The 27786-nt window shown below is 43.7% G+C and overlaps 1 protein-coding gene across 1 annotated transcript in view; it reads left to right on the forward strand.

Moving 5' to 3' along the window:
- The window catches only part of TSPAN33 (tetraspanin 33), a 125406-nt gene that overhangs the window by 81771 nt on the left and 15849 nt on the right, over positions 1 to 27786 (forward strand). The window contains exons 3-6 of the mRNA XM_086918891.1: positions 1480 to 1607; positions 3113 to 3187; positions 9981 to 10076; positions 21957 to 22085. Coding sequence (XP_086775017.1) covers positions 1480 to 1607; positions 3113 to 3187; positions 9981 to 10076; positions 21957 to 22085 — 428 coding nt within the window. The remainder of the gene's footprint in view (positions 1 to 1479; positions 1608 to 3112; positions 3188 to 9980; positions 10077 to 21956; positions 22086 to 27786) is intronic.

The raw sequence follows: 27786 nt of genomic DNA on the forward strand, positions 1-27786 counted from the left end.
TCCCTTCTCTGTACTCCCAGCACCTACTCAAACTGACACATTGTACACATTTGACATGTTTCAGAGTGCCTTGGACAGGAGTGCTATTTACGAATTCTCATACAAGATGCCCTTTTCTGGCTCATGGCTGCCTCGGTTATGTTTCTCATGTGACCAGTCTGTAATTTCAGGGGCATTGATAAGAGGTCCTGCCTGCTTGGAATGAAGTCTTGACTGAGGGTACGTGGAGTGTAGGGGATGCCCCATACCATATGTTTCCTAGTTCATGGAACTTGGAGGGTGGATTTGTATTCCAAACCCTATGGTCGTTCTTTTCTCCTACATATGGCGGTTCCAACCTATCCGGAATCCATCTTTTGACATCTCATTCCGCATATGGAAAGTAAACTCTATCTAGTCCCTATGGAAGCAAACCATAGTGCTAATACTTATAAGAAATTGCATGCATTCTATTTACAGCAATAAGTAGGATGCAGTTGCTGGCCAACATATCTGTAGATGGTCACAAAAGTGCAGCAGGAGGGCATTTTATAGTGTTCCAGTAGAAGACGTTTGAATATGTGAGTTATTTGGTAAATGTTGAAGCATCCGATTGTAATCCACACTGTGCAGATATTGCATTGACAACAAAATTGAAACTATAGTACATGTATAATTGGACTGTTCTCGTTTTCATAATGAAAGATAATATAAAGAAGCATGCTTACTGTCATATAGGACAGCTTGTGAATTAGTAAAATGTCATCTTTTAACAAATACTGATTATTTGAATCAAATATGTTGTGAGCTAATTTTGTAATGTTTTAGCAAATAACTAAATATGTGAATATTGGATTCAGTAATTTATGGAGTACGCAGCATGGTGATACGTTGTTAATAAGCAGGTAGTAAACCATTTTATTCGATCAGTAGCGTCCCCCCCTCTCCCCCCCTCCCCCCCCCAGCGCCTTGAGACCCTCACGGGTATGTAGTGCGCTTTACACATGATTGATTGATTGATTAATTGATTGAAGTACACAGACTTTGAGTTGGGAAACCTAGAATTAACTTTGACTTGGCGCTTTGTCTTTACCTTGACAATTCACGCCCCATCATTTGAATAGAACTGTCTTTATTTGCAAGGTTCTGTGAGAAAACTGACTTACGCCACACACCACTCTGTGTGGTCTTTTTTTAATCATTTCACAGACAGCAACTGCTTTAAATCACCACATTTCATAATGTAACTATTCGTTTGTGTTGAGGCTCACTTAGGGAAGTGCGTACATAAGGTGTGTGGCATGGTGTGTGCGTCTGTCCTGGGCTTGATGATTTTACTCGGGGCGGACTCGTTGCTGCACTGCTGTTCACTCTAGTTTACCCTTGCCTGTAAGGATAAGGGCTCCTCTCTGGCCTGGTTTCATCCATTGACTGTAGGCACTATGATGTCATTGCTCGTCTTAAATTCTCTCCTGTACACTTGCATCTTGTTTGTTGCAGAAGCTGCCATTGCGTGCCTAGCCGTAGACCCTGCCCTCCTGCTCATTGTGGTGGGGGTTCTGATGTTCCTCATCACCTTCTGCGGCTGCATCGGATCTCTGCGTGAAAACATCTGCCTCCTGCAAACAGTACGTTTCTTGCACTAAGATGGGGGTGGGGAGGTGCAAAAGACTGGAATGCAAAGTCAACTGAATGGGAGTGGTTGCTGAAGAGAGAACCAGGATGATCAAATCTTTGATAGGTCAGATGTGGATCTAACCGAGAACTCCACTTCGACGGATGAGTTATAAAATCCGAAGACCACAATTTTTGGGCTGTCTTCTTCTGGGAACAGGTGTATGCAGTGTGGAGGAGAGCAGTCATGGTGCCAATCACCTGCTTTTTAGAGCCAGTTATTTAGGTCACGCCAGTGCCTGCAATCGAAACAACAAAAGCCTGTCTCCTGTGGCAGGAGCAACTCAAACAAAGAGCAGTCAGATGTGTGTCCTGGTGAGAGTCTCCTGTAGAAGCCAGAACGAAGAGGGAAGATGGGTGGTATGTTATTTGGACAGTCCTAGACGGCACACTGTACCACTTTTATGTATTTAGATGAGAGATGTGTACAGCTTGATGAATAGAGGCAGCAGTTTACCCAGGATCGCAGGATTCAACTCATTGCTGAAGATGGGGTTTGAACCCAGGTCTCCAATATTCTATGCCTGCAGTTTAGCTTTTATTACACGTCTTTTGTGAGGGGCCTAGCAAGTTTGAACTAAATATACTGTCACTTGAATTTAATGTAGACGGCCCGGGCACACTCCTGGTTGCAAAGCCGCTTCCACCCTGAGCTTCTGTCTCTTGACACCAAAGATGATTTCCAGTAAGGAGGTGCATGCCCACTAGTGGTTGGACTGTGTTAAACCTTTCATGTTCTTGGCATGTGATGTCTGTCCACCCAAAATCTGAGTGTTGTTGCTGACCCAGGCCTAGATGTGTGACCAGCTCTCTACCTGAGCTGCCTGATGCGATGGGCAAGGCTCCAAACTGTCCCAGTGCCGCTCCCTCCCTCTAGAGGAAGATGTGGGCACAGATAGATTGAGATTCAATAAATAGCACTAATGGGCACAAAATATGGTCCGCACTAAATAGTGTGGCATTCTGCAGGGAGGGCCCTTCATTTTGAGTTACGCCCCGGCAATGGCAGCACAGTTTGTTGAGCTCTCCTGTTTGAAAAAGACATATTTGCGAATGCTTGCTTTTATGAGATCAAAAATAATACAATTCATTTGGAGAAAAAAAAGTGTACCCCCTTCTTGCAGTATAGTACAAACAACAAGGCAAAACAAATTGAATATACACCGAAACAAAGACTTTGAGACACCCAGCGCAATCACTGTGTTGGGGTGGGTGTAGTGGCCACACGTCCTTAGAAGTAAGGTTTTTTAATGTGTTTGTCATCCACGCACACTGACACCAAGCCTTTGAGCCATCGGGCACAATCTATGTAATCCAGCCCAGATCTGTTAGGTAAGGGGCAGGACCCTGCTCGAATGTATGTTTGTGTGTGTGTGTTTGCTGGCTATAGGCTGTGGTCGCCCTGTTGTCCACAAGCTTACACAAACCAGGTTTTTATGTGTCTTTGTCATCCCCACAGTTCTCCATCTGCCTGACCATTGTCTTCCTGCTGCAGCTGACGGCGGGAGTCCTGGGCTTCGTCTTCTCAGATAAGGTAGCACCTGCAGCACTGATATTATTATTATTATTATTATTATATTAAACAAAAGAATGTATGCTAAGGAAAGAACTGAATAATATAGAGGCATCAGTCTGTATCCTCAGCAGTGTTCCCGTTCGTTCCTGTGCATCTTCACAATTGTTATTCTAAGAATGTGTCCATTTGTGCTTGTGTGTCTCCTTCTTTTTCCTAGGCTGCATCATCGTCATCACATATCTGGTCTCTCATCTTCATCGTCTATTGTCTTTTCTTTGTTCCACTTGTAGTCTTCTTCACTTTTCTCATCTCCCTTTCCTCATCTATCTACTTCCCTTTCAACATTTTAGCTTTTTGTTCTACAGCTCTTCTTACGCTTGCACATTTATCTTCTTTGTTCCTCTCCTTTCTGCTTGTTTATCTTTGTTATATGTGTTGTATTAGTTCATTCAGACCGCCTACCTTCACAATGACTGACTGGTCCAGAATTTCTCATGCTAATCGAAAAATTGACCTTTTTAGAGAATGGAATACTGGGTGTATGCTTGATCACAATTCCTCCATGCCTCCTCACTCACAAATCTCAATACTTTTCTCATACTTCAGTTGATCGGACAACTCTCCAGAACACACTGTTCTTCCTTAAGACAACACATCTGAGGGTTTCCTCCTGCCTTGGCTTGGCTTATGCTTTTGACAATCCGCTTGTAGAGGTGTTTGTTAGTGCTAATTTGCCAAAGCTAAATTAAGCTGTTTGTTGCAGTGTGTGCGCCCGAAGCATCACTGGCCCCACTTTCTGCTCTTTAGCTCTTTTATAAGTCATTCAACATTGGCTTCTGAAGTAGACATCCATTTTGGTTTGCTGCTTAGGTAGATCTGTAGGATTTTGTTGCAGACAACCAGAGGAAGCCACAGAGGCCTCAAATGGGCGATCCTTTCTTTTCACAGCCCTTCCACGACCATCCTCCCAATAAATTAATCTATGTAATGTAAAGTACAGGAATTTATATAGCGCAAATCACCGAGCGGTTTCTAAGCGCTTGCTTAGGGAACCCGTCCTGGTATTCCCCTGTGAGATAACCCCGGCAGGGTATCCGCAAGGTGAAAGCCAGGCATCCCGCCGCGAGGGGCCGTTGTGGAGATTAAGCAAGCTATTGCCCAGAGTCGCAGAGTGTGAACCCGTGAATCGAGTAGGCACCGGAGCTAGAATTGTCGAGTCCATGGACATTTAGGACTCAAGACCCCACCGAGCCGGGAATTGAACCCTGGTCCCAGGCTGACCTCTGCTTCCAGGTCTGCCTCCTCTAACCAGTGAGCCACACTTCTCCACCATTCTGAACAGTTAATCCTGACAATTAGGAACTAATACTACCAGCCATAAACCAATCAGAACTAGAAACTCTGAAGTGAGTCACATTCCTACCACCTTTCTACCTCCAAAATGCGTAGAAGACCCAAGACCACCGGTCCCCCAAACTGAGATCCGTTTTGGACCTAACTCTACAGGACCCTAGTTCAGAGGTGCCATGTGACCTGCACTGGCCACAAACCCTCACCAACCCAAGGTTGGAATGCTCCATCATCATTTCCCTTATATTCTGTGATCTGCCTTTAACCTTTACATAGACCCCACCAGCAAATAAACGCAACCAGTAGTGGTCCATAATTAATTTTAACACACTTTACCAATTTCCTATCTAGCCCTGTTAGTGTCGTCCAACACTGAAGGCATTCAATTTGCACTTTTGCAACTTGATTGGTGATAAAAAGATCTCCAGTAAAGAGCCCCTCCACTGAGTCCACTAGGCATTGCAGCGCCACCCAACCGGGAAGCATGGCCCGATGACGCATGCCCTCCTTGGGTGGGTAAGGGCTTGTGCTTCATGAAGCAAACCCTTCCAGTGACCTTTAAGATCTGGAGACTTGACTATACTACCTAGGATCCCCTATGCAACAGCATACTTTATTTCTATTGCTAAAGTCCTATTGAACCTGTCTTAAACAAGACACCCTGATCATCAGACAGCCTAGTCAGGTGCCAGAGATAATGGTCTTTCCGCATAGACTTTCTTTTGCCCCAGATCAGTGTTACAAGTTTGACTCAGAATGCCACAGACACCAGTAGTTTAAGTTAAAAAAAAGTTGACCCAGACTTGCACATCTTCTACTGGTCGTGGGTTATACAGTGCCAGATGAAGCTCATTCTCACAAATATCATCTAGGTCGTCTTTGATGTGATATCAGGAGATTTGTCAGTCTTCAAGAGGTAAAGAAGAGAGCTCTTTCAGTGCTCGCATTTTCTGTGGGGGCATCAGGCTCAGTTGCCCCTTATTCCCAAACTGATCTTGCAGCCATCAATGGATCAAATGCGGACCATACATATCCGCCCCCAGAGGTATGGAGCTTGGACGCTGTGATCGTAAAGAATCTGAAGAGATCTTTAAACTGTTAGGGGTCATGCTTTAGGCATAGACGCTGTAGTCTTTACCTCAGGGTCCCTGCATTATAAGCCTGCCTCTGGGAGGAGCACCTTTCACAGGTCATTTAAGGCCCTTGTTGCCTGAGGTCTTGAAGACCAACATGATGGATTTAATAGCAACGGTGATTGCTAGCAGGAGCCTGTAAGAAATCTCTTTAAGGCTCTGATTCAGTAAACTCCACCACAACCTCCTGGACCATGGCCTGCAATCTCTCCGTTATTCCTGATCCTCCTAGTAGCTGCCTTTGTTTTTTACAGGAGTGCCTGTGGATTCTCATGAGCTTGGGCCATAGCCCTTCAATCTCTCCTTGTATTCCCTTCTCCAGAATTCCAACAAAAATCCTGATGAAGTGGCCAAACGTGCCTCTCTGATGTATGATTTTGGGCAACACTTTCAGTGGCTTCCGATTCCCCAGAGCCTGGATACCCTTAGGGGTGATAAGTTGCAGTTTATAAATATGGAAATATTGTTTGTGCATGTGTGCATATATGTATGTGTGTATATGTATGTGTGTGTGTGTGTGTGTAAATATATATATATATGTGTATGTGTGTGTGCGTGTGTGTGTGTATATGTTCACAAACATTACATAAAACACACATATGTTGATGGGACAGCCCTTCACAAACATTATTGTGTCTGAAGTAGGGTTTCATGAACATAACAGGTGTACATAAGTTATGTTTACCCATAAATGTTTCCAGACATTTATCAACATAAGACAAGAGGCAAGTGCTGCCCACAGAGATCACCTTCCACATCTTCTTCCTGCACGTCCTTTTGGGTTCACACGGACCCCTTCAAATACGTTCCTTCTATCCTAGACTCCTCTCTGAAGAGGAATTTCTGAACCTTTGGAATTGTGAGATGCTCTGCACATTTGTATCAAAAGGAGGGAGATTAGAGAAGGAGATCAATCGATCGACGGACACGGTTAACCACCCACGAGGTGGGTGGAAGGTCCAGTTGCAGCTTGTGTCCGTGTTTTGCACTAGGGAAACAAAAGAGGTCGCTGTACTGTTCCTATGGGAAATGGGGGAAGTGTCTAGCTGGCATGACCACAGATGTTAGAGTAACATCCTGGGGCATCCATTTTGTTGGATATAATGGCCTCACACACCCCGAAGGATGTCATGCTTCATCATCGGCAGTTGCTCCTCGTCGGGGAGGCGGTGCAATCCCCGACGGGCTCACCTCAAAGAGGGGCTCTTTGGCGGAGATCTTTTTCCAACTGCCTTATGGTGAGGTGGGGGTGTGTGGACCGGGCTAGGTGTGGTGATGTGTGGGGTATTAAAATGTAGCAAGGGGTACCGGAATTCAATTTATTCAGGGGGTCCCCTGGCTGCAGTTAAAAAGAGGGGTTAGGCTCACTCTGAGTCAACAAGTTAGGTCAGGTGACCCTAGATGAGGCTAAAGGTGATGAAGGTCGACATGTTTCACGCTATGGGTATAGTCACCCGCGATTCATCAGGACCGTGTAAATGTGCAGTGTCAAAACATGCTAGTGTCATGTATGTCTTATGTTTACCTCTGTGGGTACTCCTATGCCTAAAGGTTCAGGACTACATGCCACATGAGGGGTCGGCGGGATTGGACATCAGGGAGAGCCCAAGGTTAAAGCTCGTTCCTCCTGTGTCCACGCAGTTCGACCTACCCTTCACCGCCGAGCCCGATCTGTGGTCATGCCAGCTAGACACTTCCCCCATGCTCTGCACATTAACAGGCAGCAGGGAGTCTGCCAACCTCCCATCTTTATATATAAAACTGGAGCTGTTCAACAGCACACCGAACATTTTCTGGACTAAGAGTTCTCCAACCAGCTACAGAAGTGCATCCAGAGTGTGGAGCCAGTGTTGATCACAATTCCTCCTTGTTAGGGCGAAGCCTGAGGCCCTGCTGAAGATCTGTTTGCCTGCCCTGGCTCTGAAATTGTAGAGCATGGAATCCCACAGCCATCCACTGGAATATTAATAGTCTGAGTAGGCAATAACCTTCACTATAGATGGTAGCAGGCATCCACAGACTTGAGATTTACGTCTGCAGCTGTTCCCAAAAATCCCCAGATTCCTTTGAGTACCTCACCGCAAGACCGAGGCAAGCAGCTCGAGAGAGCGACTGCTGCAAGTGCTTGTGAAACAGTTGTGACTCAGCCTGGTGAGCACATCACTCTTTGCACCAGCTTTTTAAATAATTTTTATCCATATCACTTGCTCAGTTTGGTCTTCCATGTGTGCCACACATGGGAGACCAAAAAGCCTGTTGGCAGTCCAGGTAGCCAGACCGGGAGGAACTTTGTGACCCATTGTGACTCCCTAAGATTGGCATACCGCTCCTGTAGTCCCCTTTTACGAGTATGAACTCCTAAAAACTTTGCCTTGCAGATACCATAAACACTCTTAATACTTTTGCATTTGTTTTCTGTTGCATTAAGTAATTCAAAGACACAAAAGTTAATGTAAGGAATGCGTGCAAATAGTCGGTCTAGGTGGCTCGTGTTTCCTTCTGAGTGGGGCCTTATCAGGACTCTTGGGATGGGCTGTCCCAAGAGGAGCAGGGCCAGTACTGATCTGTGTAAGGGTGGCCTCTATCTAGAGTGGCATAGTGGGTGAAAAACAATGGGTTGGAACGCTATGCTATCCCAAGTGGGTGCAAGTGGTTAGATTACTTGCAAGCATTCACCCCATCACGTGCTCCTTGTTTGGCATTATATAACTCCTCTCAATTATTTAGATTTGAAAATAAACTAATAAATAATACAAGAAATACAAAGTATGCTATTGTATTGGGAACATTGATACTCCATTTTGACAGTGACCATATTCATTAAGATTTGCAACCACTAGCTGTTTACAAACTTTGTTTTTCTAAGCTCTACATGTACAGTCTATTTTGGTTCTGTGTACTTTCCATTTTAGGTAGTTCTCAGCTTCTTGGACACTTGAGTTTCAGAAACATTAGACCTGATCATGAATAATCTATAAAGTTTAGCGAGGTGCTTGGTAAAGGAGGTGTTGGTTGGCAGTTTTCAATACTGCCTTATCGTTTACATCTGACCTAACTGCTGCGAGATAAGCCCGAACAAGATTGCCGTTCTCAAACCGTGTAGCCTTTCTCTCTGCATCCCCAGCTAGGACATGTTTGTGTCCAAGCAGAATAGCAGCTATGCACAATGCCTGCATAACTACAGATGCGAACATGTTCTGTGCTGTCTAAGCAGCTTTCCATTTCGCCTGTGGGCCTCCATGTTTCCCAGTTCGAAATGCATGTTCATTTTTGGCTTTCAGGCACTTCCACTGTTCCCTGGGATTATTAAAAAAATGGCGGCACTTTTCACAACCTGTGAAAGCATGGCGCTTCGCGGGAAAGAGCCCCGAGGCCCTCGCAAATTCCCATCGCCATGGAATGGAATGAGCTGTGCATAGAATGCACGGACGCTAGGACAGATGATACCGGATCCCCCCCTCCCCCCCCACCGAGAAGGAGGCGCAACTTCCCATTATAGATCTAAAGAATTGACCCCGGGTGACTACAACCAGCGAAGCTAAGCAGTGAGATGCAGGAGTAGAGATGGTACACGTCCCTTTCCTCAGAGGGAGTAAAATATCTCTTAGGTTGGAGAACATTCCTGGGCATATGTGCAGCCCTCCTGTTCCTCTCAGGACGCATGTACTGTGCATGGTCTGATGATTTAATGAACGGTTATCGACTTTTCACACGTGCATTGCATTCTAGAATATGACTTAGACGGTGCCCTTTGGGCTCACATGTAATGCTGTGTAAACTGTACCTCGTGTCCTTCTTATGGATAACACCATAACAATTCATGTATGCATGTTTTTATATGGCCCTTGATGAAATGCTCATACAGGTAAATAAAAAAAAGTGAGGGAACTTGTCTAAATGTCCCATGCTCTTGCCCAGATAATTCATGATGTTGCCCATGTGTGGCAAAATCGTTTCTCCTCCTGAGTCCGTATATTTCTGGAGACGGAGGGTTGCTGCCCCTTTGCAATCTGGGGGATATTGCTAGCCCAGCAGCAGGTCTAGTTCTTCATCCTTCATTTCATCGCTTCTCCGTACTTGTATTCCTCCTTCTTTGTCTTCTTTCACTTCGTTGTGTCTTTGACCCATTTCTTACCCTTTTTCATCGTCTCTTCTTCCCCTTCTTTTCTTCTTCTTTCTGTTTATCTTCTTCCCCTTCCTTGCCTATCTTCTCTCCCTTAATTGTCTGGTTAGACTTTATCTTTCTCATGCAACCGGTTGCTTGTTGTCTCATCTTCTATGCATCTGATTCTTCGTTTCCACCCATGGCTCTTGTTCTTCCCTTTTAGGCTCGAGGGAAAGTTAGTGAGGTCATTAACAATGCCATTGTGCATTACCGCGATGACCTGGACCTCCAGAACCTCATCGACTTTGGACAGAAAGAGGTGAGCAATCATGTGCCGGTGTACTGTGGTATCCAACAGGTATCATCTGATGGCCAGCTTTACTGTAATGCTACTAAACCTAGTGTGATTATAATCTGGAGACTAGCACTCCAAACAACAAACCTGGCACCATATGGGGCACAGAGAGCAGTCCTCTGACACAGCAGCATTTGCCCTGTCTTTCATTGCTGCTCACCCATGGTAGGCGGGTAGGTTTCTCTCCCCATTAGTAACAACATCCTAGAGTCTTTGAATGGAAACCTTACATAATAGGTAGTTTGGGTACTAGTTGGATTAATGTTGGAAATGCCTTGGAATGTGATGGCAGCCCGCTGGCACGTAATAGCACTGATCATGATGGTGGTTTGTTTTATGTACAGGAAATTTTAATAATTTATTTATTACCCGGCATTGATGAGCATTCTGCTTTGGCACAGTATTTGAAACAGTTTATGTACTTTAGCATAGAGTTTCCGGTTGTCACTTTAATTGGTAGCACTGCACTGGATGGCAACTGTTTTTCTGTGTATTTTCTTGTGTCATGCAGTACTGGCTTGCAAAGACACCCTGTGGTGTTACTATTCAGTTGATTGAGTAGGGCAGGTATAGACTGTGGCTGCACAGTTCAGTCCGTCAGTGGGGGTTGTGAGCGCTCATGACCTTGCGAGGGGACGAATGCCTGTTTGGAGAGACTTGCTTTAGTTATAGTCCTAAACTGTCCATGACTTTGATATGATCTTGAATGTCCTTGCAGATTATTCTATTATACCAAGGTGACTTAGGTAAGCGTGGGCTGTTCACAGATTTTGGTGTTGGGGTAATGTCTTGCAATGTTTAAAGGTAATTTGGACCTTAATCCCATAGGATTTGCGTGTAGGCCCTCAAATTGGATTCTGTGGTGCACTGACTTGGCAGTGGAACGATTTCTTTGAAGCAACGGTGTCATGGCCTCACAGTTTTAATTTAAAGCAGACTCCTGCTGCTTTGATTTTGGGGTATTTTTAGTTTTGGTACTTGGTAGTTGTTGGAGTTGAAGTGCGTGATGTACATATGGCTTCATAAATCGGTTTACATCTTGTGCCTCCAGTGTTTTGAACTCGCACACAGTTTTGTGTAGGCCTTTACATGAGTTGCTTCTGCAGAGAAATATCGATCTTGCTTCTGTTCTAGGCCCTGCAGAAATCATGTATTTATTTATCTGTTTCTGTCTTGTACTCAGTGCGACCAGGCGGCCACTTGAGTGTACAGAATTTCCGACGTTCTTGTAAAGCGGTGTTTTTTTGCTAATGTATTTCGGAAGATTATGCTGTAAAATGCACCTTTAAGTTCCTTTTCCAAAAAACATTAGCAGATTTATGCCCACCTTCTTGGCGCACACTATGAGCGACCAAATGAGACACAGAAATTGGACTAAAAAATGATGAATTCCCACATTAAAATATTACAGATTGGCACTATGTTTCCGACCCGACAAATCCTTCAAAAGTCCTTTAATGTAGTCCTTGCCAATCCAGCCTCCAGCGCCCCAAACATACAATTGTTATTCACAGGGCTGCCTACTGCTGGTGGCACCCAGTGCGTCAATCATTTTTGGTGTCCCCTCCCTTTGTCCACCCCCCAATGACCTCCCTTCCACAGATTCCATCACTACCACCCTCCTGCAGTCCTCATCTCTTCATAGCCCCTCTCTCACATGCACGTCATTTGTTTTATAGTGCTACTCGTACTGCTGTAGGGCCTCAGAGCACTTTACATCACACACAAAGACAATGAATCATACGTGTTTAAATCAGTGTGAAGGGAAAGGTTACATAACTCAATGAGGATTACAAGGTGTAGGAATCACATGTCATCCATAATGGTACGCTGCATATTTTAATAGTGTTTGGTTTGGAGAAGCACAAACTCAGGATTTAAAATGTGCCACAGTAGTTGCAGTTGGTTTTACTAATAAAGTATTTCCATCCAATTGAACCCTTTTTAGCAACATTAGGTTAATGACAGACTAGAGAAGAACAAAGTTTTAACCTATACGGTGCAGTTGGCATGCAGCTCTTGGCAGTAGATAGCAGACTGTGCTGTATTAGAATTGTAATGTATGAACTGCAGGTAATTAATAACATCCAGGTGGTCTTTGATATAATATCAGGAGATGTGTCCGTCTCCAAAAACAGTAACCCACTGCGCTATCCACATAAAATACAGTTCTGTGATCTGCATGGTACACATTCTTTGCAGCAGGCACATACACCCTCTAAACTACTTTGAAGCAAAACTGCCACTAGACAAAACTCCAATCTCTCTCCGGCAGGAATATTAATCACCAGAGTAATCTTGACATTTTTATTGTGGTCTTAAAGCTGCTGGACACACAAGAAACTCTGCAACAGGTGCTTTTAAACCAATACGTTATTACTAAACAGAACAGCAACCTCCCCACGCCCACACTTCTCCCCGACAAAGTTCAGCACCAGGTGCAGCTGCACCAGTGGCAGCACCCTAAAGCCAGCCCTGCTCATTCATGTAGCTGCTGTGTTTTGTGCCCATCCTGTCCTCCCAATAGTAAGAGGGGCTGACAGATCAGTTGTGGATACATTTGAGCAGAAAGAGTGATATATGGTAAAAGTCTGAGTAGTGTCCCAGTGGAGGGATGTAAGAAATAAGAGGACAGGGGTAAATATTCACAAGGGCAAAGCAGAAGTTATGAAGGGCAGACAGGGGCCACTCCTCTATTGTGGAGTAGTGTTGCTTCACTGCTGGAACCAGCAGACAAATGTAAAATAAAATGATCATAAATCAGTTGAAAAAACTGCTTGATTATCATTTTATTTTACTCCGCAGCAGAGTCTTGAGGGGCCATCAGCAGCAGGAGGAGTGGTGGGCTCAGGGCACTACCAGTACACATGTTAGTTTGGCCGGCCATTTTAGGACAGCCAAACCAACATGCGCACTTTGATATCTCCAGGCTGTTGCTTTTAGATATAGATTCAGAATAGGGGAGTGGTGATGGACAGAGTATCTGAATTAAACAGAACACTCCTACCCAGTCAACAGATCAGGGCTTGATCCATCACCGTTTTTTAGCTCACTGCACCATCTCAGCTCAGAACCTGGCTACATGCAAATTAGTCTGTCCCTGGCCCAGTGCATCATGGGAACAGGGCAGACCAAACTACCAAGCCAGTTCTTTAAAAGGAAAGGAAACCAGCTTCCGGGGACCGGTTTCTGGCATTACAGCCGTCTTCGACCCGGCTTGCTTGAATCCTGATGGTGCAGTGAGCAAGGGACTTGCATCTGAGTATACCCTTGCACGCTAGTTTGGTCTGCCCTGTTCCCATGATGCACTGGGCCAGGGACAGACTAATTTGCATATAGCCAGGTTCTGAGCTGGGATGGTGCAGTGAGCTAAAAAACGGTGATGAATCAAGCCCTCATCTGTTGACTGGGTATGAGTGTTCTGCTTAATTCAGATACTCTGTCCATCACCACCCCCTTTTCTGAATCGCTTTTAGATATCAGCAGGGCTCAGGAGCACAGGCTCCCAGTTCTTGCTGGAGCGTGAAACCAGACATCTTCACCCAATCCCTACTCTTGTTTCATGCTGGGTAATACCAGCATGGGAGCAACGTCTGGATTAGCGCAGGGGAGTCAGGGAATCTGGGTGAGTATTGTCGGAGCTGCAGAGGCGGGGAGGAAGCGGAAGTTAGGCTACAGGTAAATTTTGTTATTATTTTTTCTTTCCCCCACGCTGCCCCACGCAGGGCTTTAAGTGGGATGAAAAAACTGGGGGGTCTCTCGAAGGGGCGTGGCCAGTGTAATTAGGGGCGTGGCTTTAACATACTTTAGATAAAAATCTGTGTTTAGCATAGTGTGCCGCTTGACTTGTATTTTGCTGTTTCTGTCATTGCATCCAGATATGTGATACAACAAGTAACATCATACCTACAACAAGTAAGGACTATTGGCTTTGTCAATGGTTATTAGTTTCAGAAGATAAATAAGCTGCAACTATGGCTTGTTACATATAATATTGAAAAAGCTTCAGCTTAAAGCCCTGGTGCCCTACCACAATGTTGCTGCTCTTGCGTTTCAGAAAGAGAAGGGAAATCCAGAGAGAAAATGACTCTTTAAAGGATTTCCCTTCCCCCACAACGCTAACATGGCATGACGTCATGCCGTAACTTCTCCACTAGTGAGAAGTGAGCAGTGTGGGGAGTACACATCGATGTGCTTGCCGTCTCGAAATGGGTCTCTAAGCGTGGAAGGGTATGCTCAGACATGAGTCCCTTGCTCACTGCACCATCAGGATTCAAGCAAGCCGGGCCAAAGACGGCTGTAATACCAGAAACTGGTCCCCGGAAGCTTGTTTCCTTTCCAGTAAAAGAATTGGCTTGGTAGTTTGGTCTGCCATGTTCCCATGATGCACTGGGCCAGGGACAGACTAATTTGCATGTAGCCGGGTTCTGAGCTGGGATGGTGCAGTGAGCTAAAAAACGGTGATGGATCAAGCCCTGATCTGTTGACTGGGTAGGAGTGTTCTGCTTAATTCAGATACTCTGTCCATCACCACCCCCTTTTCTGAATCGTTTTGTCCACCATAAGCGTGGAAGGGTATGCTCAGACATGAGTCCCTTGCTCACTGCACCATCAGGATTCAAGCAAGCCGGGCCGAAGACGGCTGTAATGCCAGAAACCGGTCCCAGGAAGCTTGTTTCCTTTCCAGTAAAAGAATTGGGTTGGTAGTTTGGTCTGCCCTGTTCCCATGATGCACTGGGCCAGGGACAAACTAATTTGCATGTAGCCAGGTTCTGAGCTGACTAAACTGCCAAGCCAATTCTTCACCAGAAAGGAGACCAGCTACCGGGGACCGGTTTCTGGCATTTCAGCCGTCTTCGGCCCGGCTTGCTTGAATCCTGATGGAGCAGTGAGAAAGGGACTCATGTCTGAGTATACCCTGCCACACCTATAGTGGCCAAAAACGATTCAGAAAAAGGGGTGGTGATGAACAGAGTGTCTGAATTAAGCAGACCACTCTTACCCAGTCCAAAGATCAGGGCTTGATCCATCACCGTTATTTATCTCACTGCACCATCCCAGCTCAGAACCTGGCTATATGCAAATCAGTCTGTCCCTGGCCCAGTGCATCATGGGAACAGGGCAGACTAAACTACCAAGCCAATTCTTCACCAGAAAGGAGACAAGCTACCGGGGACCGGTTTCTGGCAGTTCATCACCACCCCCTTTTCTGAATCATTTGTGTGTTATAACAAGGCCCTCCTATGCCTGATCCAAGGCAGTGTTTCACGTGCTGTGGTGAGTACATTTCTGCTCATATTACCCGAGATGGAGTCCGGAGCGAGCATGTTCGTGGTAGTGTGCGCAGCAAAATGTAAAAAAAAGTTTATTGCTATTAGAAAAATGAAAGATTCATGTGCTTATAAAAGGAGCTCGCGTACGAGTTAATTTCTGTGCGAATCAATCTGCTGAAGTGTATCTGCAAGCAGTACTGTATGTGAACGTGCACCTAACATATTCGTTTCAGTTTATTTCTAAAAACTTAAACAACGCTTCTCCCGTAATAACTTAGATTGTGGAGTCTCTCTAAATTGTTTTTCAAGCCAAATGTACCAGTTATGCAAACTATGTCTAGTTCCTTTTAATATGCCCACATATTGTCTGCACTGAAAAACACAATTTTCTTGCACATGGTATCAAGATTACAGTTCGGGCCTGTAATATTTTCTCCCAGTTAGTAGCATATTTTAGTATTCTGCATGCAAATCTATTTTTAACGGTGGGACTCCTGAACCTTTAAACGTTCAATTTAGCTACAAATATATTTAGTATTGAGGTGCATTCCCAGAGTCTCTGTGACCCCCAGCCCCTTTGAATTGATCCGCTGCAAGACTGTGGAGTATTAACAACATATGAGTGTGGAAGAAACATTAATAATGTTCTTGTAATGAGTTTTGCAGTGGACCATAACTGAAGCTGTTTACTTTATAAAATATTGTTTTGCCCATAAAGCTTAAATAGCTTTCAGATTAGTCAATTGAGTTGGTGTTAATAGTCTGTGCAGCTGGACTGCAAGGAGGAGTCTCCTGTTTGCGCCCTTCCATTTCTGGTGCTTTGCAGCAATTTTAAGATATCCTCAGAGTTTTTCAATCCTCATATGGGTGTAATTTCTGATATCTATACGTTTCCCTCGTCTTCATTGCTCACAAGAAAGTGTCACTCATAATTGTACTGATATTATGAAAATGTCCAACAAAGCATTCTGAAACCTTGGCAGCTATGCTGACTGCATCCTGCCCCTCCTCAGCTGGGACCCAACTTTATTTGACTGTTTCACACTGCACAATTCAGCCACTCAAAAGCCTAATGTTTTGTTTAAATGTTTGAGCAGTTAAACCTCGCCCTGGAACATGAGAACAATTAGCACCAGACATAGTCGAAGCACACATCTTGCATTATATTGTGTCAGATGTGTTGGTCTGTCCGAATATTTACATAAATAACAATTTAAATACCACTATTTTATCTTATTTCAAATTTTATAGGACTATCCAGTCCGGGGTGTCGGAGTTCTTCAAATCACACATCCACATTATACAAAGACAATAAATTATATGTACGTAAATCAATTTACAGGATGTGTTACATAAGATAGTGAGGGTTACAAGGTGTAGGAGTCGCATGTTGACTCTTTCACGCCAAGGGAGTATACTTTGGATGTCCCTGATCCCCACAGGCCTTCTGGAGAACCTGGATGATGCACAGACACAGATGACGCAGAAGACTTGAAGAGCAGTGAGACCAGGAGCAGTAGGAGTCTTCCTTTGGTGCAGTCTTGGGTCCAGTCGAAGTCCGCCGAAGTCTAAGTATCAAAATGGTCAAAGAGTGTCTTGGTTTCAGAGGTTGAGAGTCTTGTTCCACGAAGAATCTGAGGACCTACCCACAGGGGAGCCCTTAAGTACCCTAAGGAAAGGGTTGGAACGACTCAGGGGTCCCTCCCAGAGGAGGGGTTGGACAAAGGGAAGGATACTCCCCTGGTCTTTGTCCAGTTTTGCACCAAAGAAGAAGCCAGGGGTTCCTGAACTGGCAAATGTGCCCTTCAAAGCAATCTGAAGCAACCGGCAAGCCACACCTCCCTGTGACAGGAAACCTATTTTTCTACCTTCTCATGTTCGAGCTCAGTAGCAGTAGGGCAGAATAGGGCCTGCGGTTGGCAGCAGCACTAGGTTGGTGGCAGACCCTGAAAGGCTGTTACTTGGAGTACAGGGGTTCCCCTAAGGAGCCCCCCCAGTACTTGGGATCATCCTTGTAGAGCTAGAATTGGTGTTGAGGTATGATTCCAACATGTTTGCTTCAAAACATGACCAGGTCCAGTGCAGCCATTATATAGTTAGACATCACGTAATAACTGATGCCCACTATATACCTTAAAATGGCTGACCGCTCTTACAAAGCCTGAATAATCAAATCCGGGGTTTGTAGGGGTGTCCAGCTCATGCAAGGGCACCCTCACATTTGTAACCAAGCACCCTTCCTATCATAGGGGTGACTTATAGATTTTGAGTGCAGTGACCTCAGCCATAAGGAAACATATCTGTTATGAGAGGTGCAAGCAGCATCTCACACAGGCTTCCACGGTTGGCAAAATACATGCTGCAGCCCATGGGAGCCTCTGGTGTACCTATGCCCTGAGTACCTTAGTACCATATACTAGTGACTTATAAGGGTACACCAGTAGCCAATTGTGTATGTACCAAAGTACTTACCAGAGCCAATTTACAGGAGAGAGAGCAGTTGCTGGGGTCCAGACTATTAGGATCCCAGCAGTCTACAGACAAAACACACTGACACCAGATACAAAGTGGGGCTAACCATGAAAGCAGATTCTGCTTTCCTACACCCCCCCCCCAAACGTAAGGACATGAGGCTAACCTTGCCCATTTGAGTCTTCATTTTCTTTGTGGAAATATCTGGAAAGTCCATCTTTGTTGGCATGGTTACTCCTAGGTCTACGTTCTACTGAAAAGTCCATCCCCTGTAGAGAAATGGACCACCTCAAAAGTTTGAGGTTTTCACCCTTCATCTGTTTAAGCCATAAGAGGGGCTTATGGTCTATCTGACCAATAAAGTGAGTGCCAAACAGGTACAGCCTCAACTTTTTCAAGGTCCAGGCCACAGGAAAGGCCTCCCTCTTATCTGACCAATGCTTCTCCCTGGGGGTCAACTTTCTGCTTATAAAAGCTACTGGTTGATCCTGACCTTCTGTATGAAGCTGTGACAATACGGCACATGTCCCTATCTCAGAAGCATCTGTATGGACAATGAATTGTTTGAAGTAGTCAGGACTTTGCATAATTGGAGCAGGGCACATGGCTTGCTTCAGGTTATAAAAGGCCTTTTGACAGCTAAATGTCCACTGAACTTTCTTAGGCATTCTTTTGGGGGTGGGGGCACTACTACCACCAGTGCTATTACTAGGGGCACTAGGAGGTTTAGGATTAATAGTAGCAGTATTGGTGTGGCCTTTTTTCCTTACACAAATAGCACTAAGGTTTCTTGTTAGAGGAGGTAGATGAATTGGACCTACTCCCAGAGGAAGATTTTTTGAGGACCTTCAGAAGACTTTATTGCCTTTAGATTTCTTCCCACTTTTCTCTTGGACCGTAGAAGAATCTTGGTTCTTCTGGTCACTACTACCATGAGACTTTTCTTTCACCCTGGGGCGGACCCACTCATCTGCCTTCTTTCCAAATCTTGGGGAGAGGTCCGATCTGAGTCCACCAGTACTGGTGCAGTTGCTGATTTTTGACACTTATTAACCGCATCGCTGCGGCGGTTATTTTTCCGCTACGCAGCTTTTTTCTAAAAGCTGCGTTAGATGACGAGCTCAGCTCGTCATCCGCACACGACCACCGTGGCTGATGACAAGCTGAGCTCGTCATCAGCATCGAAGGGGTTAAGGATGTGCTTGCTCACAATCATGCACATTACTTCTATGAAGCCAGCCTTCCACAGCCTTAATAGCACTATATACAAAATCTACCCAGTCTTAAGTGTTTGCCTTTTGTGTGTCCCTAAACTTAACCCCGTATTGCTCTGTGGTTAACCCAAACCCACTTATGATGGCACTCTTCAAGACTTTGTTATTGTCTGCATCTGCTTCCTTCACAGTTAAGAGTTTATCTCTATCTTTGTTAGCAAAGGAGAGCCACAGAATAGCTGCCCACTGGCCCCGAGGAACCTTCTGAACTACACAGGCCCTCTCTAAAGCAGAAATCCACTTATGAATGTTATCACCTGCTGGTAAGGAGGGACTATCCTGCTCAAGTTCCTAGTGTCAAAGGAGTGTTCCCTAACTCTAGGTTCACTAGTACTGCCACCATGGGATGATTCTAATACCAAATTCTTCTAAGCCCTCTGGACTTCTAGGGTTTCCTTATCTAGGGCCAAATGTTCTTTCTTGATTCTGAGCTTTGCTCTCTCATAGTTGAACAGGTGGTATTCCATTTCTAAAGAATAATCTCTTGCTAGAGATGGAGGTCTCTATTGCAGTGGCAGAGGAGGGACCTCCCCTGAGCACTTTGTACCCCTCAGGAGGAAAAAAGGGGGTCCTACCTCAAGGGCATCCCTCTGTGTCACTAGAGATATTCCCTGGGGACTAGAGTTCTCCAGTAAGGGGTCTTCAGACTCCTCTTGAACATGCTCAGAAGCAGAGTCATTGGTGTTGGACACTCCGGCTCATCTTCTGAAGCATCACCACCCATATCCAAGTTATCCTGCCCATCTGACCTTTTTTCTTTGTAGCAATAACTATTCTCCAAGGATTACTTCACTGTTAATATGCAACTCTCCAAATGTCACTTGTAAATAAACATCATAGTCTTGAGCAAGGTTTCCACGCTTTCAATTAAATGCTCAATATTTTAGCTCGAATAATCCTAGCACAAGGCATATTTGCTTGTTTTGAGCATTTTATAGTTTTTGTGAGCCTCCCATATAACAAAGTTTTTGTACTTTAGTGCATTCTATGCACTACTCATTTGTGCACTGCTAAATAAGGGGTTTCCAAAAGGGATCCAACTGACTTCAGTACTCAGACACACAGAATCCTATACCATGCTATTAAACCTGCCAGCCTTGTGTGGTCTTCCCCCAAACATTTTGCCTGCTTACCTCCTCTTTTTACTGATTCTTTTAGTTGGCCTTAGGACTCTGAGCACTTTACCGCAGCTGACCATTGCTAAAATGCGAGTGCTTCTCCCCCAAACAAGGTAACATTGGTGTATACACAACTAGCATATTTAATTTACTTACAAGCATCTTATTACAGTGGTATACCATATACCCAGGGCCTGTAAATTAAATGCTACATGTGGGTCTGCAGCACTGACGGTGCCACCCACACAGGTAGCCCTTTAACCATGTCTCATGCCTGCCAATACAGAGCAGCCTGTGTGTGCAATTTTACTGCCATGTCGACTTGGTATTCAAAAACACTTGCCAAGCCTTAAACGTCTCTTTTATTACACATAAGTCACCCTTCAGGTAGGCCCTAGGTAGCCCATAGGCCAGGGTGCTATGTTACTAAAAGGTAGGGCATGTACATTTAAGTTTTGCATGTCCTTGTAGTGAAAAACACCTACATTTGTTTTTCACTTCTGTGAAGCCTACTCCTCTCATAGATGAACATTGGGAATTCCTCTGTACACTCTTTTGAGCTGTAATTCCTATTTAGAAAAGAGAAGCTGTGTCATGTTTTGCATCTTTGGAATGCCAATGATAAATCCTCTTTACCGGTAAGATTGGATTTCATATTACTATTTGACATATGCCACTTTTACAAAGTGGACGTTTCTCTGCTCTTACAGCTCTGTGTGCTTTTAGCCTGTCTCCGATACACTCCAATATTACTCCAGTTGCATTTTGAGGTTTAGGAATGTTGCAAAGAGAATTCAGTTTATTCTTCCTTTTTCTTCCCACCTTTGTTTGCTTGGTGCATGAAGATGTACGTTTCAAAAACACGTTTTTTCACATTTGGTCTATAACGCATATTCGCAATTCCATTATCGCAGTTTTAGCGGCAGTTTCCTGTAGCTAAAACTGCGATCATTTTAACGAGGTTCCTTGCTAATATGCCCCTATGTGATTGTATTTGTTTAACGTAGTGTACGGTTCTCAGACAATGGTCGATTTGTATCTGGTCACTGGAAACTCCAAAAGGTTGTCCTTGTCCCCCCCCACCCCCCAGAAATTGAGTGTCTCATACGCCCCTGGTGGAGGAGACCTGTTTTTGCACATTTTAACACTTCTTGAATTCTCCTCTACTGCTCAGTGAAGGACTGCAGTCTGTCAGCCTGCAGCATGTGTGATCTGCACAAGCCAGGATCACTCAAATGTAAAGAGCTGCACCTCTGTGCTGCACCCTTAAATGACCTGAATATTGAATGATGACTGTTTACCTTTTTATACTGGGTTTTTTAAAACATGTGTTAATTACAGGAACTACATGGATCAATAACGTATGCTATCTTCTGTCCTTCTATATCTATTTATTATCTTGTATTTTATTGTATTACTGGCGCTCTTTTATTGATCAAGCTTGGATCGTTTAAACTGTATTACTGGTGTGTAACTTTTAGGGTTTTTTAAAACCGAATAAAGTTTATGAATTGAATTGACCTGCTTTCTACATGTGATGCGCAGGGCAGTCGCGCAGATCACCCCGTGCAGTGTTGTAAGATGACTCTGCCGATTACGTATAAAGATCAGGACTGCCCCAACTTGTTGATAACATCACGACTTGGTGAAAGTAGGAAATGAAAATCTATAACCTGCTGCTACCCTTTACTGTGTGTTTCTTTCTAGTTCGACTGCTGCGGGGGCATTTCCTACAAGGACTGGTCCCAGAACATGTACTTCAACTGCACAGTGGAGAACCCTAGCCGGGAGCAGTGCTCGGTGCCCTATTCCTGCTGCCTCCGCTACGATCGGCAGGTGAGTGCGCCTCCTTGCGGCTGAGCGACCACATTCACAGCCTGCAGCGTGGGCAGCAGGTGAGTGCGCCTCCTTGGGCGTAAGTGCTCTTATCTATGCCTGTGTGGTGAGTTGGGCACTCCTATGGGTGCGGTGGTCTGTGTGCCACCCTTGGTCAGAGTATTGGGGGCCAGATTGCTTTTTAGCAAGCAAATACCCAACCAGGGGGCCAGCAAAGTGTCACATTGTATAACTGTGGGTAGTAAACCTCCGTTACCATTACCTTTGTTGTTGTTAAACACCGTAAATGCAAAAACCACACTCCACAGGCTCCTAAAAGTCATTTCAAAGTGCACACAGATTGTGGAGATGACACCTCGGCTACACGGGGTACCAGGGATCGCCATTCACCTGGGCTTTTCCTCATTGGTATCTTCCTCCGATCTGTATGGGAGGAGAGTTGGGGTTTGCAGGGTTCAGATAGCTTAGTGGTCTCCCACAGATTCTGATCCAGAAAAAGCAGTGATATTTGGAAGCTTATGAGACTGCTAGATTAAAGAAGCCCCCGCAAATAAACTCTGCTGATAAACTCTTACTTTAATGCTTTTCTGGAATCTCTTCAAGATGTAATCCCATATGCCCATTTAGGGCAATACTCACTGCAGCAGGTTTCATACGAGACCCATGCAACCACAAAAACACACTCTTATCAGCATTTCTGCAGTCCAGATCTGTTTTTCCAAGTCCTTGGTAATGTTGGCAGCCCACTAACCTATTTTGTCTGCCATTCTGCTGGTTCACTTTGGAGGTGTCTCCTGCTTATAGGTCACTATCTTGTTTAACAATATATCAGACGATGCAACATCTCCTGCATTACATCCTGTTAGTACATCATCATGGAAAATATTTATTACTAACTCGACCTCAACTGAATCACCCCTACCACCCCCTACCTCGAGTTTTTTTTATGCTGTCATTAATTTATTCTTTAGTGTTAATATAACGTATTATTGCTTTTTATTATGATGACCTAATTTTCTAATTATTTTGCTTTATTCTTCCTCTTTCGCTTACCTTATAACTATTATTTATTTTTCATTTTATCATAACAATAAACTCTTTTTAATTGGTTTTTAAATAGTGATATATTTTTTACATTTTATAAGTACCACACTTTTTAATTACTGTTCATTACAATACATCTGGTTTTTAGTTATTTTAGCTACAAATTATCCTATTTTAAATGATGACTAAATATATTTTTACACGAAATAAATTAGCATTCTCTACTATTTCAATTAAATTAAGTTACATTCTTTTTTTTAAACTATCCTCCTCTTTCGTAATGTCCAACAAGTACACCACTTAGTTGTAACTCTTATTCTCAGTCATTACTCCATATCCCAGCCAATCAAAGGGAATTTTCTTTGGAAGATTTCCACAACAGTTGTTGAATCAGGTCTCTTGGATTGTTTATTCAGTTTCTTTCAAGAGAGTAATGCAGCAGCCGACGCGCGTTTTGTCCTCCTGGACTTTCTCAAGGCTGCAAATAAATACATACAAGCTATTTGTTTACAGCAATAATTTGGACTGTTTCAGAGAAATGATTAAAAATATAGAAACCAAATGCCCCTTCACTTGTTAAAAAGATCGAGGAAGGAAAAATGTGCTACACATGATCAAAAGTGACTCCGTGTTAGTAATGAGAATCAAAAAACATTTAAATGATGGTTAAATATATTTTTACACGAAATAAATTAGCATTCTCTACTATTTTAATTAAATTAAGTAACTTTATTTTTAAACAATGCTCCTCTTTGGTAATGTCTGTTGATGTAGTGTTCTGCTCGTGTCGAGGTGGCAATGTATTGGGTGTATAGAGTGTCTACTATTCATCTTTATTAAAGGAACTGGTTATACCTGCTCAAGTATGCCAATGTTCTCAACAGTTCTATTTTTTTGGAGATTACCATTTAAGGTTGGCACTGATCACAAGCTCTTTTTTCCTGTTTTTGTTTCTCCTCTTGTGGTCCAGAATGGGCCACCCTGGATACTGAGGTGGGTGGAATGTTCGAAAGAACTTTATTGGCAAGTGAAATATTTAGTGAAGAACAAGGCACTGGACTGTTTATCCCAGTTTCCTATAATGGATGAAGTGAGGTCTGAGAAGAGACTCAAGTGATGTGGGTGAGTGAGACGTCCATACATATGGAGGAATGAGAGCAATCCCACTCTGCAGATGAGTTATTAAAGGGAGTTCTAAAGAAAGTGGCAGAGGGTTGACTCTTTGGAAAGAAGGATGAATGTTGACAGGTAAGGGATTAGCATATGATAGTTGAGGGCGGCATGTGTCTGGGTGACAGGTTGGTGCCTCATGATGAAGTGAGGGTGAAGATAGCCAGCCTTGCACATTCATTTCACTTGTATAGGCTCCTCATGAAGCAGATGTCCTGCTGCCAAGGATGGATGTACATATGATGATTATGCTAACAGACTGAACACAATGTGCTGGTAGTCATAAGACCAAGGTTGTCAGGAACGCCACGCTGCCAGCCACTCAAGTTCCATTTTTAAGTATGTTTGAGACTTGAATTAGATATTGGAAAACCATTTGTGTTGATGCCACTACCGAAGGGTTTGTCCTAGTGTTGGTGCATTACATCTGTAAGTTTGTTGGTTCCATTAGCACTTTACTTGTTGTTAATTTTTCTAAAAGATGAATTTGCAAAGATAGGGTGGCTACGATCATTGTAACTGACCGATAAACAATTCGTCTCTGAGGCTCTTTTGATGAGTCTTGTAATCAAGCATCACTTGACTGCCTTATAGTCACCCCACCCCCAAGCAGATGCTCTTATGTAAAGGATGAAGTGCATGGTGAAAGCTAGAGTCCAGATACTGATGGTTGATGGTGGACCACTTAAAAAGACATTGAACAAACATTTTGTTCCCAACACACTGCACCTAATCATGCGAATGGTGGGTCTCTACCTGAGAAGGTAAAAGAGACTCGATTGTTCTAAAATGTTGTGATTGCTGTGAAGAACGTATGAATTATATTAATGTTTATTTCTGGAGCACTTAGTGATTATTATTTCCCAAAGAAATGTTTTTAACAAACTAAAAAACAAAACATTTAGAAAAATAACAGTGAGATCGTAAACTTTTGCCATGCAGTTTGTATGCAGTTCCTTTGTGCCAGTTCATATCTCACAATTCTATATTACAAAGAATTGTAACTTGTGACCTGCAGGTAACACAAGGATCTTTGTGGCAAGAAGAGTAACCCCTTGATCTATTTATATGAAATACATATTTGGGACCTGTATTTTACACACTGTGATTTGCAGCCGCCACTTTAGCCCTGTATGCTATTTCATGCTGAGGTAAACCTGTGATTACCTTAAACACCAGGGGCGTAACACAGCCCCGTGTCCCCTCAGTGCGGGGGGCCCCGAGTTGCAGGGGGCCCTCTCAGCACCGTACTCAGGCCTTAGAGCTCCGGATTAAATCCGGAGCGGGCCCCTCTATGTACCTTGCATGGGGGCCTCCTTCATTTTCGTTACGCCACTGTTACACACCGATCTCTCCACAAGTGCATTAGCCACCAGAGTTTTCTTGCTATTTTATACCTTGAAACCTGCTGGGTATAAGGATATTTTGCCAGCATGTACCTTAACCATGTAGGATACTTTAAAATACAGTCTGCTTCTGACCAATTAATTTATCCAGAAAAAATGTACTATGACATTTGTCCTTGTTATCAATTCTTTAGGGAAGAGATTTATTTATTTAAAAAATGTATATTGAGTGTTAGCCTGTGTTCCTCATGATTCCACCCCTCGTGACTATACCCATTTGTGCCGTCTTTCCCTTAGCCCAATTTATGAAAGCCCTCTGAACTACTCAGAAGAACGCAGTAGGTCCTATTAAACGTCAGTGCGCCAAATACAAGGCTGCATTGTCTTGAATCCACCTCATGCCTATTTAGTCCACTATTAGGCACTCTGCCCCTTTACGTCACTGCTGCATTCTGTGATGGTTTTTCGGTTTTCTTATTTAATTCCCCTGTGTTTGTATCACCTCTGTCAATGTCTGGTGAGGGAAAATAAGTGCCGGTCCCCCAAAAATGACTGCAGTTGAGCTCCAACAGTACCAATTAAGCACTGCCCAGAGTATTTGTTTCCATTTCCAACACTCATTTTTTGTGTTCAAACTAAGGGAATATCTCATGGCGGTTTGTGTGATTCAAAATATATGTCAAGACTATCCCACAAATGTCGATGGGGGCGTTTCCAAGGTGAGTTTTGGAGGGCAATTGTGTCAGCGCCTCTGAGAAGGTATACCCAGTTCAACCAGCATTTAAACAACGCTTTGTTTGTATCCTTCCAGTTAATTAGTATGACTTTAACTGCTGTGATCAGAAGAAGGTCCAAAAGGGCCCTGTCATTGTCGTTCAGTGTTTCCACATTATGGGAGGCAAATACTAATGTAGTGAATTCCCTCTTAAGGAAGCATGGAAAAAGTTATGAGATAAAATCAAATATACTGTCCCAAAAATGTTTAACGCATTTGCAGTAGAATAGCAGGTGCGCCAGGTCTCCTGTATCCTCCTTGCAGTTCCAACTCTTGGAATCCTCTCTAATCTTGTGTAGGTGTAGGCGAGCAGGTGTACAATATGCTTTGTGTAAGAACAAGAATTTCGTCTGTGATCGGGCTGGGGAAATTCTAGTGACTGAGTTCCACGTCATGGATCAGACCTTCGGAGATCGGGAAAGAAGATAGTGATTCCCAATAGGAAGTGAGCTTTTTATTGAGGCTTGAGTGTTTAGGGTGGAGCAATTTATAGATCAAGGATACTTGATGGCCCAGCTTCTTTATTAAACTGTGCTGTCACCGCCACTCAGCTTCTGCTCATTTCAGCAAAATTGTAGGGATAGGGAAGGTGCCATTAAAATAACTTTGAATTTCTAAGGACATAACATCGAATACACTGGCATGACCATAGACCCTAGATGAAGGATGACATCACATGGCTATTGACTCTGATAAAATAAAAATATTCAATGAATCACTCCAAAAAAACAGATAAAAACATCTAACAGAAGCAGATTAAAGGCAGGGATAGGAGTTACAACAATTTGTAATTTCAACCCCTGCTGATATATTTTAGAACAATGTTTACCAAACTGTGGGTTGCGATCTACTGGTGGGTAGTCAGACAATTTTTGGTGAGGCGCAAAAGTCCAATCAATAAATAAAGATATGCCTTTAATTCTGTATTTATATTTCAGATTTGGTGCTTCAAAGACAGAGGTCAAATGACAGGCTGTATGTTTTCTAACAAATTGTTGATTAGGGGATTCTTTCTCCGCCTGTAAAGCGAGAGGAGTTTTTAAAGTGAACTATGTGACAATCTTGCTGGAGTATAGGAAAGTGCGATGTTGGGTTTTTTGCACCACAGAAGAAAATGTAGATACATGTAAATGCACTATATTCAGCAATTAGGAAAGCAAGAATGAAGTGCATTTTTTTGTAATTCTGAAGTGTACTAGAAACAGAGATTTTAAAAGAAACAAAATAAACCAAGACACTTTACTTGGTGGTGTACAAATTATAAATATTCACAGAAACCCGATTTCCACACACTATCATTCATACTGATTTACCGATAAAACTATATTGTGCATGCCTGTTCAAAGTCAGCGGTCACTTCAATAGA

The sequence above is a fragment of the Lissotriton vulgaris genome, chromosome 1_1 (genome assembly GCF_964263255.1).
Source record: "Lissotriton vulgaris chromosome 1_1, aLisVul1.2, whole genome shotgun sequence".
Lineage (NCBI taxonomy): Eukaryota > Metazoa > Chordata > Amphibia > Caudata > Salamandridae > Lissotriton > Lissotriton vulgaris.